The sequence below is a fragment of the Mixophyes fleayi genome, chromosome 6 (genome assembly GCF_038048845.1).
Source record: "Mixophyes fleayi isolate aMixFle1 chromosome 6, aMixFle1.hap1, whole genome shotgun sequence".
Taxonomy (NCBI): domain Eukaryota; kingdom Metazoa; phylum Chordata; class Amphibia; order Anura; family Limnodynastidae; genus Mixophyes; species Mixophyes fleayi.
In genome coordinates, this window is record NC_134407.1 from 191,728,911 (window position 1) to 191,742,681 (window position 13,771).

General features: G+C 40.0%; 1 protein-coding gene across 1 annotated transcript in view; it reads right to left on the bottom strand.

Moving 5' to 3' along the window:
• Positions 1-297: 297 nt before the first annotated feature.
• PLTP (phospholipid transfer protein) overlaps positions 298-13,771 on the bottom strand; it is a 31,834-nt gene continuing 18,360 nt past the window's right edge. The window contains exons 4-16 of the mRNA XM_075177713.1: positions 12,543-12,671; positions 12,254-12,409; positions 11,299-11,362; positions 8,927-8,990; positions 6,757-6,848; positions 5,689-5,865; positions 4,737-4,796; positions 3,109-3,273; positions 2,177-2,244; positions 1,276-1,318; positions 1,132-1,195; positions 976-1,052; positions 298-881 (exon numbers count right to left, since the gene is read on the bottom strand). Coding sequence (XP_075033814.1) covers positions 759-881; positions 976-1,052; positions 1,132-1,195; positions 1,276-1,318; positions 2,177-2,244; positions 3,109-3,273; positions 4,737-4,796; positions 5,689-5,865; positions 6,757-6,848; positions 8,927-8,990; positions 11,299-11,362; positions 12,254-12,409; positions 12,543-12,671 — 1,282 coding nt within the window. The 3' untranslated portion in view covers positions 298-758. The remainder of the gene's footprint in view (positions 882-975; positions 1,053-1,131; positions 1,196-1,275; positions 1,319-2,176; positions 2,245-3,108; positions 3,274-4,736; positions 4,797-5,688; positions 5,866-6,756; positions 6,849-8,926; positions 8,991-11,298; positions 11,363-12,253; positions 12,410-12,542; positions 12,672-13,771) is intronic.

The window sequence follows — 13,771 nt, forward strand, 5'->3', positions numbered from 1 at the left end:
TCATTTTTTTATTTCATTTTTTTCCCCCCTTCTTCATCCATCCTTCTGGACCCTTATCACTACTCTGTATTCTAACCATTGGCCATATTACGGTCCCCTTATATTGCTATCCAACTTTATGTCCCATAGTTATGGCAGTACTGCCTCCTCACTAACTATTTCTACTTCTTATTTCGTTTTGCATTTGATTGGCCACAGGAAAAGTAAAACCTGAAGTAGCCTTTGTTACGTTCATTGGCTTCATATGTGATGAGCCCTTCTCGTGCACCCCACCAAATGCCACAGCTACACAACAACTCTTTGTTAAACAAATCTCTTCTGTATTCTGCATCTGTTAGTAAAAATTTTTAAGTTTGTTACAATGTCATTGTTCACACGGGTTAGACAGTTTACTTTTGCTAAATGATAGTTAAATCCTTCGATTGACTTATTGTTTTTTTAGAGTGGTTAAAAATATTCTGTATATTGTCAGTGATAAATAGTTGTCTGTGGATTGATATTGATAAACTGTGTCTGTTTCTACACAATACTTAAGGTTCCTCTGAAAGGCTGTTATTCCCATATGCCATGCTTGGTGTCTCTTGACCGGCTAACCGGATTGGGGCTTCCTGTAGACTGGGACGGCTTTGGATGAATTATTTTTAGATGCCCTTGAGTTGTTACCATGCCCTTGAGACAGGAACACCGTCGATTTGTGATAAGCTCACATTGAGCTGTCTCTTTCTGTGGCTATCAGGAAGACTTCGATTTTGTGATTCTCAAATGGCCTCGTTGGTCCCTTCGGTTGTTTCTGCTGGGACAGTTGGGGATGGACGATACTTGTCAATGACTTCACGCAGACTCTTGGAGAAGTGCAGATCCCCACCAATGAGAATGAAACCCTGGAGAGAAATGAGAAATCAATGTCGCGTCGCTTAGCCCCATTGAATACACTTGAAGGCATGGATACCTAATCTGGCAAGTACTGGAACTTACCGCGTGATGCGCAGTCGTCTCCCGCGTGAAATCCAAACCCTCGGGAAGTGGGATGCCGACCCCTCGCTTTGTTCTCTCTGTGGCACACATTTCAAGCAATAAGTCACATTTTGCCTACCTTGCAGACACATTGTGAGTCAGAATTGATGGGCTTACCATTAAGGATGGGCATCACTGCCAGCTGCAAAAGTGTCTTCAAGGGGCTTTGTAAAGGTATGAGCTGCAAAGTGCAAATTAAATGGTTGTTACAACTTCAGTGACCTCAGGAGGGTTTTATATTGAATTTAATAGCTTACTCACAGCCAGGGACTCCAGTGCTGATTTGTTTGAGTATATTCTGAATCTATGGAACACAAATCAACTAATAAATAATCTAACAGAAGTATTCATAAATCTTTTAACACATTCAAAATGAAAATACATACATTTAAGGCATATTTTCTTTCATTTACTCAACACCAAGTGCATTCAAGTAGGCAATGTCCCTTGCACTTATCTGCCTTTATTTGTGCACCAAATCTCATCCACCTCTACATGCTCCAATTACTCAATAATCCTTTCTCAGTCACTTACATCCCTTATTAAAGAGCATCACAATGACAGATTACATGCATCGATCCATAGATAATTAGTGTAAAATGAATGTTCACAGTTACTAGTAATCACAGTTCAAATTTATGTCATTAATGCATCATTAGACGTTGTATATAAACTAATAGTCTGCATGTAATAAACCAGGGTTCTATTGTGTGTACTTAAAGTTATGTAACACCTAGGGGTAAATGTATTAATGTCCGGATTCTTCAACTCCGGCGTATCAAGTGTCTTCGGCGATAAAATTTAAAGCGGCGCTGCATTGTAAAGGGAAGTTTCCCTTTACAATGCAGCGCCGCTTTAAATTTAATCGCTGAAGACGCTGAACACTCCGGAGTTGAAGAATCCGGACATTAATACATTTACCCCCTAATCTGAGTAAATTCAAACCAAGCCACTGCCTATGTATAAAATACCCTTTCGTATTAGTCTTGTGCATGTTTTATAAATTATAACTAATGTTATTTTGAGTTACATTTAGTAAACTGAATTGCCCCTTTAATCTTTCTGAGATGGTCCTTGAGGTACACAGACAGATTGAGAACCTAGGTAATAGGACATCACCCATTATTAGGGAAGAGAGGAGGATTACAGTTGACTACATTACCTCTTGAGGTCTAGATGAACCTGTAAAGTGGTTTTCTTCAAAGTCACCTTGGCATTGAGACGTGATTCCTGGAAACACACAATACACGTCATGTAGCTGAAAGCAAACTTGTAGATTTGTCTTCCCCGCTTTATGAATACAGCTGAGATCTTCACATTTCTTCTAAACTACAATTACATCTATTTCTATTTTTAATATAGCCTCTCTATCTTGCTGGTGTGTGATGTTTAGCACTCATGTACATGATCCCCATAGTGCTCTGTTAAGGGATCTAATCTGCAATGGACATTAATGGAGTAAAATAGCGCTTGTGTGCATAAGTCTTGCAGGAGAACCGCATACAGACTGAAAGAAATCTTTCCAGTGTTATGACAAATCATACACTCTTACTATTGAGGCCAGTTATACAGCCCCTTCTAGAGTAAAGAGATCACTCCTTCATACAGGCTCTAGTGCTGCTATTCACACTGAAGCAGTCTCTTATTAAGGAGGCTGGACTTCCTTGATGGCCCAAGGACAAGGACCACACATAACTCTCGCACCCTGTACCAAAGGGGACGGTTCTAGTCATGGTAGCACCCTATAAGGCGTCAGCCCTTCTCTTCCTTTTGTTTACATGCCATCTTGCAGCAGCACACGCCATCCAGCTCTTGACCGCTCCCCAAAGCTGGTCTCCCACTTCCACCTCAACAAGGATGTGACCCTACCTACCTACTGTCTACCTGTTGTAGGGAAGTTGTTTTGCACCAACTTTGCATTGTGTAGGCGCTCTGTATAACATCTTTTAGTAGCACAAATTCCCTCATTTTCATAAAATGCCACTTGCGAGTATGAGGTAAGAGACTGAATAAGAGATAAATAACTCCTGGCCATCAGAAAATGTCTTATCCTTTGGTGCTTTGTAATACAGTGTAAATATCTCTGGACCATACCATTGTCATGCTGCTCAGTTGGACAGGCGGCTGGTCTTCTGGAATCAGATAGATGTTGAGAATGGCATTGACTGAAACGCTGGTTCCTGTTGGTTTTATGGTAAACCGTGGAGGGGTGGAAACACGTAGTTCTAGCTTCATAGGGGCCTCTGCCACAGAAGGTTCCTGCAAATTTAATGAAATGTCAGAAATTATGCTACAAGTGTGCTACACGATCTGGTAAAACAGTGTAATTGCATAATAAAGTTTATATAATGGTACGGTGCAATTAGCACAAATGTGCTGTGCTCACAGTGACCATATCCACCTATTTACATGGACCTTATTTTCTATGTGCACTTAATGCACCCACGTGCTTAGATCAATCAAGACGCACTCCTATTTAGATGTGCATATGTGTGTGGAGAGGTGGAAAAATGTAGCACTGTGCAAAAGTATCTGTGTCACGTCAAAAGTCTAACTTCCTACCACTTTAGAACCAGCCCATTCATTAACTACAACTGTTCTGATTTCTCCCAAAATACTATTTGGTTTAGTCTAATAAATCGTGAGAGTGAGGGGACATAGGGACTGTCTTTATGATATGTGGCATTTTTCTGTGTTTTAAAATTTCCTTTACATTGGGCAAAGTTCTCTTCTTTACCAGCTCAAATTTGGTGCAAAAAAAAAAGTTGTTTGCACCCCATGAAGATGTGCCTTTTCCCTGGCCTACACAACTAGGAACATTGGTGCGCTTCTCTAATTCTCTCATTCCTCCCTTAGGTCCGCCAAAGCCTGCCTAGGGAAACTGGGTCTTCAGCTGCCTCCAAAAGGAGGGAGTCTCTAATAACAATAGGGAGAGGGCTGCCCATAATGGTCTCGCCCAAACCCCTAAAAAAAAATGTGACACACATAAGACATAAAAAAAGTGTATAGTACAAAATCCAGTGCTGGCAATAAATTAAATAAATAAAAAATAAAAAAGTGCCGTACAGCCGTTATGTATAGCATTTTTCTTGCTCAGCTATAAGGCCAGAGCAAAAAAATGAAAGTGTTGCCTGAAAAAAAACTGCTGTTCAAAGTACCCCACTAGTGCAACAGTGCCCCCTTCCCCCATGTATGTTAGTGCCCCCCCCCTCCTGGCTCAGGTGGCATCGGGGGCACCTTACACCTTGGGCTTCTAGCAAGTGGCGTAATGATCAGAGGACCACGTTAATGGTCTATCGCCTACAAGGGGCGCCTTTAAGCCCCACTGTGTACATGGGCATTTACACCTGACTTTAGCCAAGAGGCAGATAAGCGAGTTGAATAGGTATTATAGATATTATAGGACCTTATCCATATATTTATGGTCAGATTTACATAACTGGAGCCTGTAGGCACACAGCTCCACCACACAAATTTTCCACAGAACATTCTGTAACTTCATTATAACTAGATTAAATAACTTACTTAGTTAATATTATCTGCGATGATGAATGAAAATAAATTTGATAGGAGGTGTGCATGTAAAAATCTGCCTCTTGACCTATGCTGCCCCTAGACCTAAACATATTAACATTAACATATTAACATCACTTGTGCATTATAGAGTCATATTTTCAAACACTGATATAAGCAAAATTGCTTCTATGGGTGCGGCTCCTTACCAGAAGCATGAGACTTGCAAAGTATGAGGTCCGCAGCAAAACTTCCATGTCTTTCGGCATCTGAATAACAGAGATACGTACGAAAAATCACACGGATAGATTATAATACAGTGTCCCAGAGCAGGAAGAATTAATAATTAGGCAGTTAAGACACCTGGCATTTAGTGCCACACATTCATAAATAATATGATGATATTGCCTATAATTCCATTCATTTTACTTATAACTATGCCCACTTTGATAATAGCTCCTCTTGTTTAAAGACTCACTAAACCCCAAAATGAAAATGTTTAGATATGAAAGTAAGATTGATTGTTCAGCATTAACTTGAGGAGGTATTACCTCCCCACTACACTACAGACAGCTGAAGTTCCTCACACATCTTTTTGCCAATGTCTTGGTGGGATCTAATGCAGGTCAAATAGCTGAGACAACAGTCATTTGAGCTGCTGTGACATCACTAGTCCTGCTCCTGTATATGAATCTATCAATCCACACAGTGTATTTCTACAGAGCAAGTCTGCAAGGCTATCAGTCACAATCTGCCTGTCTCCTCCTAACATGTCAACAACTCACTGCAGAGGAGTGAGTGTAAGAGAGCATGGACATGTGTAGTTAAGTATAACACTCTAGTTATGTCATGCATATCATTCAGCTCAGCATTACACAGCAGTCGAAATAAATAAATATATATATATATATATATATATATATATAAAAACACGTGTGTATGTGTATATATATATATATATAATGTGTATATATATATATATATAAATATATGTGTGTGTATGTATATGTGTGTGTATATATATATATATATATATATATATATATATATATATACATATACACACACACACACACACGAACACTTATTTGCACTTTAATGACAGTTGCCGTTGGTGTTAACAGAGCTTTTTATAAATTCAAATAGAGCAATCACACTCACCTGTTCATTAGTAATGTCCAAACTGAGCACATCTGACTTATAATAAGCATACATGGCTGAATCAAAAAAATACTCGGAGAGTGCGATGTACACCATGCGTTCCGTCTGCTTTATGTGCAGTGCCGGGGATGTGTTGGGGATCGTGTCATTCTTAGCAGATAATGAAAAGAACATGCCCTGAAAATAATTGGAACTAGTTTGAATAGAGTTTATATGAAGCACATCACACAGCAGAAGACGTATAGCCAACGTACGGCACAGTGGCAGAATGTAAAGACTGAGCAGAACTACAGCCCAGAGCTATAGGGATGGGAATCATGGTGCCTGTATGTACATACAGGAATATTGTCCCTACAAGAGACGACGTTTGCTCAGGGGACAGTTTAATCTGCAGCAATTTGACTGAGTTGTACACAACGCAAAGCGTATTGCATTTTACCTCTAGTGCACATTGCTGCAGGCTCTGCAAAGTAGACACCCTGAGACTGCCTGACATAGAGATCATTGATCTCTATAGTATTCTCAATAAAGAGCAGGCTATACAGACGTATATGTACATTCACATATACATTATACTTCCCACAAACCTGTTACCCAAAAATATAACTAAACCAACTGTGATACAGAAAGTTAGTTAAATTAAAGTGGATCGAAAATGCATAAACATAGCTGTGAGCGCCTATTGTAACCTTTAGGTCAATGATGTACGTATCCACTTTTGATAAACACATGTGCAGGGAAATGCATTTTTCATAGTTTGAGGAGGACAGAATTAAATGTAAATATGCACGTGTGTACTTTTCCTGCGCTTATGGAGCATTCTGTATTAAACGAATAGCAGAGCGAAGGGAAAAAGCAAAACAGTGAGGAAGACTTGACAAAAGAGCGAGGAAGAACTAACGAAGAAAAGATGAGAGAGGGAAGGAAACAGAGTAACGTGCCTTAATATAAAACATTCACGCACCCAACTTATTATATCTGGCTGTTGGGCTATGGCTATTATTCTTGCTGAGCTAAACATCACTTACTTATGACAATGGCACTGTACACATTAGGCGTTACTCCTACCTTAAAATCCATATCCAGACTGTCCTCCGACACATCAGGGTCACTCAGGAGAGAATAGTCAATGCCTATATAATCATCCACTGGATTCTTCACTAAAAAACAGAAGAAACATTAATGTTTTGAGAATCACCAACATTATCATCATTAATATATATAAACCATCTTGATGTGTGCTAGACAGACCATCAAGATCCACACATATATGCCAAGGTATTATGCCCTACACCTCTGAGTCCATTAAATACATTCTATACATTAAATAGGAGCGAACTACAGAAACGGTTTTGATAGTGATTAAGAAACACTTTTGTTTTAAATTGACTCTTTCATTTAATTAGGAAACTGAGGGTGGTTAAACTTGAAGGATGATAAGCGCCAAGGGTGGGCCCGACATCCCTTCCTGTACTAATGGGAGATAGTTGTCACTGTTAGTAGTGTATAGAGAGGGCTGAGTGGGGCAATAGTAATAGGGGAGAGAAGGAATGACCAATAGGTCAAAGGGGAGGATTGTTGCTTAGGAAATTAAAAACATTTAAAAGGTGGTCAGAAAAGGCTGTGGACAGTATGCTTTGGATCTGTAAAATTCCCATCCAGCCACACCCAAGTAAAGGGCAGAGTACCTTGGGCGATTATGCTAACATGTCTGGATTTCAAGCGGGACAAGCCAAGAAGAATGCAGAATGTTTTCTACTATTCTGCTAATATGGTTTTCTACATCTGACGGGACACTCAAGTAGAATGCAAACTGGTTTATGCTATTGTAATATCATTGTGTGTAGTCTGCAAAGGGGTGAACAAGTATAATGTACAGAGGTTATACTATGATATTAACATGGTTGATTGAAGACAGGACGCAGCGGCCATGGGTGACGTCTGGGCGTCATGGGGACACCACCTTTAAGGTTGCAAATGAAGCAGACAACACCATCCTTGTGGGGGGGGATCCTTGTGCACAAACAGGGTAAGGTGCATGGGATCCACAGGGCAGGTGGTAGGTGGCCGCCCCCAATGGTATTGGTTATAGTTACGGCTGGAGCTGACATTTGCATTGCTGTTTTCTTTGCCACCAGGTTCTCACAATGTTTATTAAATAAATCTGTGACCACTTTCACCACATATGTCTCCCTGTCGTTACTGGATTTTAAGGTCGTGGGTTGGTAAAAAGTTTGGTTAGGAGAGAGGGGAGAGCCTCAGTCTTTAGGCGACTTATTGCTCTTACTATGGTTCTTGTACAGCTATCAGTCTGTTCACTGATCACTGGCTGATAATAACCATTCAGGCTCCTGTCCTGCACTGACGTGTGACTAGGAAATAAAGACATCAGTAAGCTGAGTGGGACTTGGCAGATGGAATAGAGAAAGGAGAGATGAAGGGGGCATCTGTGATGCCGTGGGAGAGAGTGTTAACGCAAAGGGTCAGTAAGTAGAAATACCTGGAACCAGATGGCTCTCCATATCGGATTTGGCACTAAATATGGCTCTGCATATTCCAACTGGCATCAGATATGACTGCATTTCAGACTTGGCAACACATAAGACATGACTCTAATATGCAGCTATATTTAGTGCCAAGGTAAATATGTAGACTGAGCACCATATATGGGGGTCATTGTATTATTATGTATTATGCTTAGTACCAGTGGTTGAAGTGGAAATTTAGAAGTGGTGGATTGGGAATGTAAGTGAATGGAATGTTATAGTGTTACAATGAAGGCAGTAGGAGAAGTGGCGGTATGGTATATCACCGTACACACCCCCACTTCTACCACTGTATATACTGTATATATAATGTAAGTGAATGGAATGTGATAGTGTTACAATGAAGGCAGTAGGAGAAGTGGCGGTATGGTATATCACCGTATACACCCCCACTTCTACCACTGTATATACTGTATATATAATGTAAGTGAATGGAATGTTATAGTGTTACAATGAAGGCAGTAGGAGAAGTGGCGGTATAGTATATCACCGTATACCAGATCACTTCCACCACTGCTTAGCACCAGTTATTGCTCAGAATATTATATCTGGCAGCAGATATAGTCATTGTATTAGACAGTGCACAGCATATTGTACTATGCTGTGTATTAGGTAGCAGACATGTATGTACTAGACATAAAATATGACTTGTATACTTGGCACCATATATATAACCCACAAGACGCACTCACCAGGTACAGTGTAAAGCAGAGAATTTAGCAGCACCATCCCTGCGTGTCTCAGTGCTGGACAGATCTGTAACAACAATCATGTAACAATGAGAAAACAATGTGACAGATGGTTATTAAAATACAGCTAACCCCAAATAACCACAATATTGCTAAAATTAAACAAATATTAAGACATTCATAAATATTCATGAAAAAAAAATCTCAAATCATGACAGAACATAAGGGTCCGGATTTAAGCCCAAACGCAACTTGCGTTAGAGTACGGAAAATGTGCGCAGTTCCGGCCATATTTAAATCCAAGTGGCTCTCAAGATGCATTTCTATTTGTATCTGGGCGTAAGTACATAGTAAATGCCGTACGTAGACACACAGAGTACAATATATGTTCATATCAGAACGCATTAAAAATAAATTTGATCATGAAATATACAACAACAACAACTATTGTCATCATAATCATTTATATACATATTACATTTCAAATAGTATTTTTTTTTACATTAAATACATAAATAAAGATGCTTTCAGTGCATACTGTACATACAATGCATCTTTACCTTATTGCATACAGATGTACTAGCTAGTGGCACGGATACGTATACTTTTTAAATCAAAGACTGTGCTGTGACGGTCATCACTATTGTTCAGCATTTACACCAGCCCTGTAGTGGGTGCAAATGATACAGCTGAAAACAAGCGCACTCACCGCAAACACATGACCTGAATCAGTCGCATCTGCGTTGGAACACTGTTACTGAACATGGCCTACGGTAGTCTGCCCCTTCCCACCCCCGTTCCAAAGGCAAACCGAGGAGGGGGGGGGATCCTAGTGCCCGGAAACCCCTCTCCAAGCCTGGGGCACTGTATAATTGAGGTGGCTGGACCCTGCCCCCACTTCACACAGCTCTGCTTGAAAAGGGAGAGCTGTGTGCACCCAACAGTAGTGCATGCAGCATTGCCCATGTATATTATGGGGATAGGAAGAGTTGGGAGAGCAGCCAAGCACTCTCTAATATTATAGCCATGCTCCCATGCATGATGGTCACACCCACTGGTGGTGTGGTGTGCAAATGCCCCTCCACAAATCCTGCCTTTGCCCCTGCGTTCTCTCTTTCAAGTCATAGGCAGTAGTAAGTGTCATTTGCGTTCAGACATGAATTGCATGCAATGCGTACATTGGCGTACGGTCCGTTTCTGACCATGCACACAGCTAGATGCAGACATGAATCAGGCCCATAATGTGTTAAAGTATATATATATATATATATATATATATATATATATATAGTATATATAATCTTGTATGCTAGCTGAGTGAAGACGCTTGAGGATTAGTACCTGTATGAAGCTCATGAAATGACTTGGAAGTTAGAGACAGGAAGCACTGTGCACATAAGAAAATGCGCTTCATACAGGAGTACACACTTACCCCAAAAAGCTATCACTCTAACCCATTACCTAAAGATTTACATAAAAATGTATTTCTATGACGGTCACTAGTCATCCTTGGTGTAAAGCCCCTTACAGTTTAGGAATGGCGATTCTTTACTATAACATTTCTCCTAAGCAGAAAGACAAAAAATCTGGCGGGTTTGAGAAGTGGTGATGTTGCCTATAGCAACCAATCAGATTCTAGAGATCATTTATTTAGAACATTCTACAAAATGATGACTAGAGTCTGATTGGTTGCTATAGGCAACATCTCCAATTTTCAAACTCGCAGCTTGATAAATTTACCCCCTAGGCACTATGGGCCTCATTCATTAAGGAACTTAAATTAAGAAGTTTCTTATTTAAGTCTCCTGGACAAAACCATGTTACAATGCAAGGGGTGCAAACTAGTTTTCTGTTTTGCACATAAGTTAAATACTGACTGTTTTTCATGTAGCACACAAATACTTGATAGCTTATTTGTACACTGAAATTTAAAGTTGATATTTGTGTGCTACATGAAAAAACAGTCAGTATTTAACTTATGTGCAAAACAGAAAACTAATTTTCACCCCTTGCATTGCAACATGGTTTTGTCCAGGAGACTTAAATAAGAAACTTCTTAATCTAAGTTCCTTAATAAATCAGGCCCCATATCCGGAATTTATCGAGTTTTAGAATAATTTTTTAAAAAAATCAAGAAAGTTGTACTCGTTTGACCATGTTCAAACCAGTTCACACATGTGTGAGCCAGTTTTTGTACTTTCAAGATAAATTTAGAATGATTTACCTTTTCTTTTATTGTGAAACCCGAATAGCGACCTTGGAACACAGACCACCCTTTGGCAAAAGTGTTATTATTAGGTGTTTTTAGTGCATATTACTAAAGATCGTGATAAAAAAAATAGCATGTGCCAAGTCTCTGCAGCACTTCTACCTACCTGCTGGTTTAGGAGAAATCTCATTCCCGTTGTTATGAATGAAGCAAGAAATGTATAGACTGTCCTGCGATGAGAATAAAAAACACAAGTGAGAACAATAGAGAAGAGAGGAGGAAATCAATGCACCCTCCTTACTATAACTCATGACAGCTCAGGTAGACTGCCTTCAATGGTAGAAGTAGAGGGAGAAAATGTGGATACAGGAGAAAGGTCATAACAAAGATTGTAGTACAGAAATCTTTTCTCCCATCTCTCTGCACTCTGTGCATCATTCATCAGTAATGTCCAATGGTGTCAGTTTCAGTTTAATTTATTCTAAAGGAACTTTGTTGTATAAAACAATGACATTTGCATAGTGCATCACCCTTTAGGTCATGCTAACAGCTCCAGATCCATATGATCCTTTTGAAATCATGTCTTGAGATCATGACTATGGGATCTATTCAGGGGCAGGCTGGGCTGGGGAGGCAGGGGGGCATCATGCCCTCCAGGCAGGCACTGTAATGGGCTTCCTTGGTCTGGGTACTGTGACACCTGCATTTTTATTCCTTTAAAATGTTCCTAATAGGCTGCTGAGCCAAGATTAACCCCCCTGGGCTAAAATTTGCCAATCAGCCCCTGGGTCTATTTGACAAGCAGTGAAGAGCCAAAAGGCTCTTTCAATGCTGTTCCACCGGATTTCTCAGGCCTTAACCTACTTACTGGCATTGAGCGCGGTCTCCATAGACCTCTATGGGGACAGTGGTATAAGGCAATTTATGAAGCAGGATGGCGAGTCTTGCTGTTAACATGGTATCCAATAGTAAATAGGCCCCTATATATTTATTTTGCATCATTTACATGTGACCATTGAGAAGATGGTGGGATTTAAGGAGACACAGTAATAATGCAATTCTGTAATCAAGATAAGGTGATATTAATATAAATACTTGAATAATAATGATAGGGAGCTCACTTGAGTGTGCCGCTGAATCCAGCCTGCATTCTTTGGATGGAAGCCTCACATGTCATGTTAGAAATCTTCAAACGTCCTTTTGCATCCCGGGCAAGATCCAGATCTGTTTTAATGTGCACTCCATCTGCTGATGCGTTGATCATCCCCACATCATAGCTGTAGGATAAATAAGGATTCTACACTAGGCATGAAACGGCATTTCTAGGTGCCAAAGCTCCATTGCACAAATCCTGGCAACTAATGAAGAGAGGAACATAAGAATAACACTAAAATTATGAACTATACTTACAAGAGCCAGTAAAGAAGTTTCCTCTGGAAGTTAAGACTGATAGATGCATTATTGATGTCTAACACCAGCTGCTTGCTTGGCTGAAACCACAATGCGGACTGCGAAAGTTGTAAGTGCGTAACACGCACACTGCAAGAGACAAAAACCATTGATATGATCTACAAGAGACAAGGCTACACAACACACATCCGTGAGCCCATCCTTATCAAGCAACCATTGGGTCAGAATTACCGCTGGTAAAGATGGATGAAACAATTCAGCACGGATCAGAATTTATCCAATTGTTTTTGCTTGTTTGCCAGTTGAACCATGTTGCAATTGAATCCCAAGTCATTGGGAATTCTATGGTAAGCGGAGTTGCTTAAAGATTATTTAAATGTCATTTTTTAAAAACTTATATAGAAAAGTTCAAAAGTATCATTAAATTGATTGACCACATTTATATTTTAAACAGCTTTTTTACACATCTATTTAAATAACGTTTTTCTGTTTACAACAGGAGAAAATTTGCTATTGGCTCAAAATAGGAGTAGTTCAGAACAGTGAACCATTGAGAGTTTGCTTGTCTCTAAATTCTGCTTAGAAAACAGTGACCTACAGGCTCATTTTAAACAAGGAAACCCCAATCAGATGAATCTATAAATGTTACTAGTCACAAAAGGCGAAATGAAAATGCACAAAAGCAGTTTTGTGACACCTATCTATATTTCTGTAAACGTGCACATTTACATGGGCAGAGCATGAACTAACATGTCAAGTTAGTGTGAACTGCAATGGGGTCAGGAGCTTGCTCCTTCTTATGGGAAGTGCTAGACAGATTGAGGCATTCCTAGATAAATGTCTGTTAGGTGCACTCATGCAACCTGAGGATGAGCTACAAGTTTGCAGATCCTCGTTCCTCCCTCAAGATGACCTGTATTTCCTGTATATGTGTTCTGACGGCAGCACAGTGGCTTATTGGTTAGCACTTCTGCCTCACAGCACTGGGGTCATGAGATCGATTCCCGACCATGGCCCTATGTGTGTGGAGTTTATATGTTCTCCCTGTGTTTGCATGGGTTTCCTCCCACAATCCAAAAACATACTAGTAGGTTAAAAAAAATTGACCCTAGTCTGTCTGTGTGTGTGTATGTGTGTTATGAAATTTAAACTGTAAGCTCCAATGGGGCAGGGACTGATGTGGGTGAGTTCTCTGTACAGCGCTGCGGAATTAGTGGCGCTATATAAAT